General features: G+C 39.8%; 1 protein-coding gene across 1 annotated transcript in view; it reads left to right on the top strand.

Annotated features, from left to right (window-relative positions):
- The window catches only part of LOC104273337 (calcium/calmodulin-dependent 3',5'-cyclic nucleotide phosphodiesterase 1C), a gene marked incomplete at both ends in the record, with an annotated part of 20,118 nt that overhangs the window by 2,950 nt on the left and 10,157 nt on the right, over window positions 1-7,011 (top strand). The window contains 3 exons of the mRNA XM_009868647.1: window positions 971-1,037; window positions 4,643-4,759; window positions 6,534-6,674. Coding sequence (XP_009866949.1) covers window positions 971-1,037; window positions 4,643-4,759; window positions 6,534-6,674 — 325 coding nt within the window. The remainder of the gene's footprint in view (window positions 1-970; window positions 1,038-4,642; window positions 4,760-6,533; window positions 6,675-7,011) is intronic.

Raw genomic sequence — 7,011 nt, 5'->3', positions numbered from 1 at the left:
CCTCCCCCCCACCCTCGAGGGGCCGAAGTTCCGGCAGGCTAGGGGGCGGCTCCCACCGATTTCACCATGATTAACCCATGATTACCCATTAACAGAAAGCACCTGCCCCTGGAGCTACAAAAAAAGAAAATATCTTCCAACAGGTTTCAACAGATGAAAATAGAATTACACATTTTTGGTTACATATTGTAACCCAAGACAAGGAGGACTTCACACAGGATCATTTCAGATGGGAGAAGAGAGCTTCCCATCATCTCCTTTTGGTCCTGTGTTGCTTAAGTGCAAAAACAGGTGACTTTTGGAAGGGCATTATAGCTATGACAGTGTTTCCACCGTCACTAAACCTGTTAAACACAGTGTGGCCTGAAAACAAGTTTAGAACCTGGTACGTACTTCAGTGCTTTGTTTAGTATAGTTGCAGATGTTGATTATTGCCTTGCTCTTTCTCACATATGCATGTTAAACATCCAAAAGATTTTATACCAATCTTAAAAAAAATGCAGATGAAAGTAACAACTGTGCCAAACTGGGGTCGATTCATTAAAGAAAACAGATGATTTCTGAAGTACATTCAGAAAACTTGCATGTGGACCAGCAAGGAGTGAGGGAGCTGAAAGAACTGTATGGTCATCTGTAGTGCAAAATGGGGTACATCTTGTTTATTTGTGTTGCCTTTCCCTTTGATGAAGACCTGATATTGGCAGATTCTTTGTGATGCCCTGCCAGGGAACCAAGCTATGAGATACTGGGGAGTGTGTATAGTCTCTTAGGCTATACAGTAAGAACGGCATAGAGAATATTGTCCAAGTTAGAAAAAAGATGGAAAAAACCCAAAACAAATTGAAGTTTGGGTTTCCTGGGCTGCATAAGGTTTCCTGTAATGTAATGGTCTATGGCTTTATGATTTTTATTTGGTTTTTGTTTTGTTTAATTCTACTTACGTGTCGCCTTATCTATTTTACATTGTTAGAATGTACAGACGGACTTCAAATATGGTTGGTTTGAGCTACCCACCAGCTGTAATTGGAGTGCTGAAGGTAATCCCAATAAAAAGGTCTTGGGGGGTTTCTGTACAAAGTATCAAGATACCACTGTGATATTTGTTAAGGAGATCTTAGTACTTGCCCTTTTCTCCTCTCTGACTTTTAGTTTTGTTCACATACATTGATCATTTACTGGCCTCAGGGAATATCGTTTCAGTAAAGGAGAGAATAGAGTTCAAGGCTGTGACCATTTTCAGGTTGTGAAGGTTACAGCTCTGTTCTAGATTACAGTGATTAAACCGAGGACTTAGTAACATGCTGGAATCAACCGCAGCCGCCCACAGGGAAGAAAGAAAACACAGATAGAGAAGGAAAAGGATAGTTGCTGTGAGATAAGGGAGTTTCTTGCTCAGCTTAAGTCTTCAAGGTGACAATCAGTTTAGGAATGATGACCCTTTTTTTGAGGTTTCAAAGGAAAACTGATTAGTCAGAAGTAGTCTGGAAAGAAAATGGTTCAATTCATTGGACGATTGCAAGGTTCTTGACTTAGGCAGGAATTATCAAGGCTTATAAAGTAAATCACTTCTCCAGGGTTAAGGACAGATAGAATGTCAAGAAACTGAGCATTTAGAAAGAACTGAAGTTTCACTTCATCTCTAAGTTCCCCCAAACAGTGGAGCAATTGCCAAGTAAGTAGGACACAGGACTAAGAAGTAAGAGACCTTGGATCTATTTGCAGTTACATCACAGTGGGTATATGTGCCATTAGAGCAGCTTATGACATTTCAGCTGATGCTACAGCACCAGTGGCCTAGAGACGTGTAGCACAGAAAACTTCCCATCCCTCACTTCTCCTGTTCTCCTTAGGAAGAAGAAACAGTTTTCCTCTCCTTCATGGCAAGGCATCTGTGAAGTTCTGCCTCCCTTTAGATCTCTCTCCAGTACAGGGGTCACTTCTGTGTTCTAATTTTTTTTAAGGTCATGAAATACACTAATTTTCAAAGCCTAACTGGTGTTGCTGCAAGCCTCTAAGCCATCTGTGACAATTTCATGCTTCTCTTATGAGATTTTTTTCCCCTCATTGCTCAGGGTGAAGTGCTGCTGTTATTATTGTCAGTAGCAAAACTTCTGTTGGCTTGACAAGAGCAAGGATTTTTCCCTCAGTAAAATCTAAGTAGCTCTGCTGTGAAACTTACTGTCTATGTGGTTAACCATTATTTTGTGCAAAAGAACAATTCTTATGTACTATTTGCAATGTCACAATTTGGTAAATTTTACCTACTGCAAGAGCAGAACATTAACTACAGGAAAAATATACAAAATATACAGGAAAAATATACAAAGGAAAAAAACCCTTTTGTATCTACAAGATAAAATTGCCTTACAGTGAATTAAATTTCAGCATAGTTGAGATGTTATTTTCAGTGCCATAGGACTCAAAAGCAAATTATTATATACATGCAAGTGTTAACCACTGACTGAGGTAAGTGATTTCAAAACAAAGACACTCAAAACCCAGGAAAATACTTAGAATTGACTGAGTGATTTGCAAATGTTTTTCCTTGCCCATTTACTAAGTTTGTTCAAGGGCTTCAAACATGTTTTCTTGGTGAAACTTTTTTCTCTCTTTGTTGTTTTTCCTCTCCAATGCCTACTGAAAGTGTTGAAATGCTGCAATTTATGATTGCGTTTCTGTGACTTCGGCCACAAATTATCTCTGGAGAAGCTTGACCCTGCCTTCAGTGTGTAGGCTCCACAGAGCTTGTAATATCAGCTGTGTGGCAAGCAAGTGATTTACTGGGATAGGTGAAAACAGACCTTTAGCGTCCTTCATATTCACTTACTAATTAGCCTCTATGCGAGCTATACTTCCTCGAGAGACATACTCAACTCTGTGTAATCAACACAATGCAAAGGAGCAAGGTTGGCAGGATCTGCCCATGCTGGAGAAACTGCTATCAAAATATGTTGGTCTCATGCAGAACATAAGAAGTCCTGTAGCTATGCTGATGTATGCGTGACCAACCACAAGGCAGTTAAGGGTCACTGTCCTTTGCATTTGACTTCAGGTCAGGTCCTTACCTGGAATATGATCATGGCAACAAGCGTCCAAGGTAGACTAGGCTTTAAGAGCTCATTAGATAATTGTAATTTAGACTTTTTAGTATTGCTAAGAAAAGTGGAAGGTTTTTTAGATGGACTCTAATCCTTAACAGTACTCAACATTGCGTCTAGCCAACCCCCATTTCTTACACTGAAAGCACCTGTGCACATGTGTGTGTGAAATGTATTCATCTTTTTTCTTGGTAAAAGTACCACAGGGAAATGGGAGGTAACCTGCAACAGAGTTTGAAAGTGCAGGGAAACGTCACTGTACGGATGTCAGTCTTTAATGTGTGGTTAAAGGAGAGTCATTTGGATAATTCCCTGTGGGAAGTACATCAAAAGTTCTCAGCAGGCAAGAGAGATTAAGAACTGATCCTCTGCCAGATGCAGCTGTGTGGTTGATCTGTACATCATTCTTCTAGCTCTAACTCCTTCTGCACTTTTCTGCTTTGTTGCTGCTAGGAGGAGGTGAGAAAAGTTCATAGGGTTTCAGGAACATCCAATTCTGAGATCAAGGTGCTTTATCTTGCTAGATAATGAGTGCTATCAGTTCCCACAGCCTTCCCTAGGAGTTGAGATATGAATTCAACATTTTGCAAGAGGGTTTATAACTTATACTTTAGCTTTATGAACTGGTAAGTGAGCTTTCTCTCCTCAAGTTTCTTGACTGACCAGTCTGCAGCATTAATGTAACATTTGCAACTGACTGGAACTTTCCCAACTGGAATTAGATATTTACTCTTCTGTTATAGGTTGATTTTTATATCATTGTTACCAAGCACTTAATGTAACTGTGATTTTTGTCTACTCTGTAGTTTTCTAAAAGCCCCAGTGGACTCACTTATCTTTAAAAAAAAATAAGGAAAATTAGGGTCATGCTGTCTTTGGGCAATTTAAGATGCAATAATCACAATTCAAGATTAATATTAAAATTAGAAGGAACTAAGTTGCTCCCTGGGTCTAGAAAAATGGTTCTTCTAGTTAGTTATTATTTTGGTTGATTGAACAGTAATTGATTAAAATCTGACCACAGGTGCTGTATTTTTTTTTACTGCTATATCTATATTACTTTATTCTGATATTTTAAGCATGAGTGAAGCGTTGAAGTACTTTGCTCATGATACAAAGTTATAAAAACTCTGTAAGGACAGCAAAATCCAGAATCTTTAACATCATTAAAAATCGTATATTCAGTATTTCTCTTTCCTTCAAAGTTAATACTCTTTTTCATAGACAGAGCACATGGGTAGGGGACAAAGAAGAGTAAAATCAGCCACTATAGGACCATCCCAATGTTTCAGGTACTAAAGCAAACCTAAGGTTCTTATCTTTTTTGATTCAGCCTTTGCTGATTAAGTTCTGATGTGGAGAATTGCTAATAAACACAATGCTCATTAGTAAATTGGACTACATTGGTTAAATGGAATTGAAGTTAAAAAAAGCTGTACACTTATGTTATTACTCTAAATTCTCCATTTGTAGATATAAAGTGTTAGAACTGTTGTTGTTATAGGGATGGTCATATTAACTGTCTTTTCCACCCACTCCCACAGAATGTAGACAAGTGGTCCTTTGATGTATTTGCACTAAATGATGCCAGTGGGGATCATGCACTGAAATTCATTTTCTATGAACTTCTCACACGCTATGATCTGATCAACCGTTTCAAGGTCAGTAGTTAAAAGATGAATTTCTTCTTCCATCTCGGATTTTGTTCAGCTTCCCTCTCATCCTGCTTGTTCCATTCAAAATACAATTTTAGCACTATTTGAAGGCTTCACGGTCACTGCACTTTCCCCAGTGGGCAAGACCAAATGATATTTGAGTAGTACTTTTAACTGCAGTGGGACACCATGAAGTAGATGGGGTTGCAAACAGACATCCCAGTGAAATCTGTGGGAAACATTATATTTGATCTGTGGGACTGATAGTGTCATTCTTCTGAAATTCGTAGGATTCTAAGTGTGCAGGCAAAAAAGGAGAGCTTCAATTCAAATTCATCAAAAGAAGCATGGCAGGCAGGTCAAGGGAGGGGATTCTGCCCCTCTACTCTGTTCTGGTGAGACCTCACCTGGAGTGCTGTGTTCAGTGCTGGAGCCCTCAGCGAAAGAGAGACATGGACCTGTTGAAGCGGGTCCAGAGGAGGCCACAAAAATGATCAAAAGGCTGGAGCACCTCCAAAGGGCTGGAGCACCTCTCCTACAATGACAGGCTGAGTTGGGGTTGTTTGGCCTGGAGAAAAGAAGGCTCTGGGGAGACCTTATAGTGGCCTTCCAGTACTTAGAGGGGCTTATAAGAAAGATGTCGACAAATGTTTTAGTAGGGCCTGTTGCAAGGAGTAATGGTTTTAAACTAAAAGCGGGTAGATTTAGACTAAATGAAGGAAGAAATTTTTTTACATTGAGAATGATGAAACAGTGGAAAATGTTGCCCAGAGAGATGGTGGATAGGCCTCTGAGCAACCCGATCTAGTTGGAGATGTCCCTGCTCATTGCAGAGAGTGTTGGAGTAAATGACCTTTAAAGGTCCCTTCCAACCCAAACTATTTTATAATTTTTGAGTTGTTACAGAGATTTGAAGATACAAATGCTACGTATCTTTTCCTCCAGCTTTGAAGAGGCTTAAATTTGAATGGCAGAAACGTTGCTCTCAGATTTTAACCATTCTTCCCACACAAATACTGCACTGTCCCTTCCTCCATTGACACCTCCATTCCTTGAGGGTCCCCACTCACTTTGACTGGAAAGAGCTTACAGATCTCTGGCTCCTGTACTTCTTCAGGAACTGTCCAAGCCTGATGAGAAATGTTTGGAGAAGATAACTGGTCAGAACTGCATCCTACCCTGATATGTAACGAAGGGGAGATCAACTGTGCTCTTCTAACCATGGAAATACAGTTCTACTCGTGGAGTCAGAAAAGCATGGCAAGCTTGTAGACTGGGCAGGCTGGATTTTGCTCTGGAAAGCCAGATGTCTGACAAATGATGCTCCTTTTAATTGAGTATCTCAGACTTGCTGTGTGATATGTTTCATTCGAAAATCTTGATTGTGAATAGTGAAGCAGAGATATATTCCAGTGGGTTGAGAGAGGGACAGACAGATGCATGTGGCCTAATTAGAAATATTTCTCTGGGAGCAGTGAGTCAAGTGCTCTCTGTTACTTTTCATACTGCATGTGTCTTGCAGATGGCATTTCATAGTATACTTTCTTGTGTGCCTTTATGTGTGGAAATGATTCATCCATAATGCAATTAGGGATGGGAAAGCCAGTTTGAGGGAGTGACCTGGATTCATTCTCCCTTGAGTGCCTGTTTCAGAGGTTTTAGTGTGTTATTTATTTGCGAAGTACAAATTGCTCCTTGGGATATCATAAAAATGCTCCCCTCTGAACAGTAGCCATTGAAGGTAATTATTTTGGTTTTAATTCTGTGCTATTTTCCTCAGATCCCTATTTCTGCCCTGGTGTCCTTTGTGGAAGCTCTGGAGGTTGGCTACAGCAAACATAAAAATCCTTATCACAACCTAATGCATGCCGCTGATGTGACACAAACGGTCCATTACCTCCTTTTCAAGACAGGCATAGCGGTAAGTACAGGAGTTGGCATTCTGAATTTATAATGAGATTACAACAGGTTTTGCTGAGTAAGGAGATTATGATTATCCACAGTAGAACCTGTTTGCACTGAAGACAAACTTCATTTGATATGGCTGTGCTAATGAAACTAGAGATTTGGTATTATTTAGAAATGGAAGGTAGATGAAGATGTCAATTACTCTTTTAAGAGTGATCTAAAAGAGGATGAATGAGAAACCCAAGCTCAGTTTTTCATTTTGCCACAGATCTCCTGGGTGATTCTGCCAACACGCTGTTGTTGACATTTATTTTGCCTAACATGAAGAAGAAAGTTGTCTAAGCTTTCTT

Source organism: Apaloderma vittatum, unplaced genomic scaffold, assembly GCF_000703405.1.
Source record: "Apaloderma vittatum isolate BGI_N311 unplaced genomic scaffold, ASM70340v1 scaffold5514, whole genome shotgun sequence".
Classification (NCBI taxonomy): domain Eukaryota; kingdom Metazoa; phylum Chordata; class Aves; order Trogoniformes; family Trogonidae; genus Apaloderma; species Apaloderma vittatum.
This window is presented reverse-complemented; position numbering and strand designations above follow the sequence as displayed.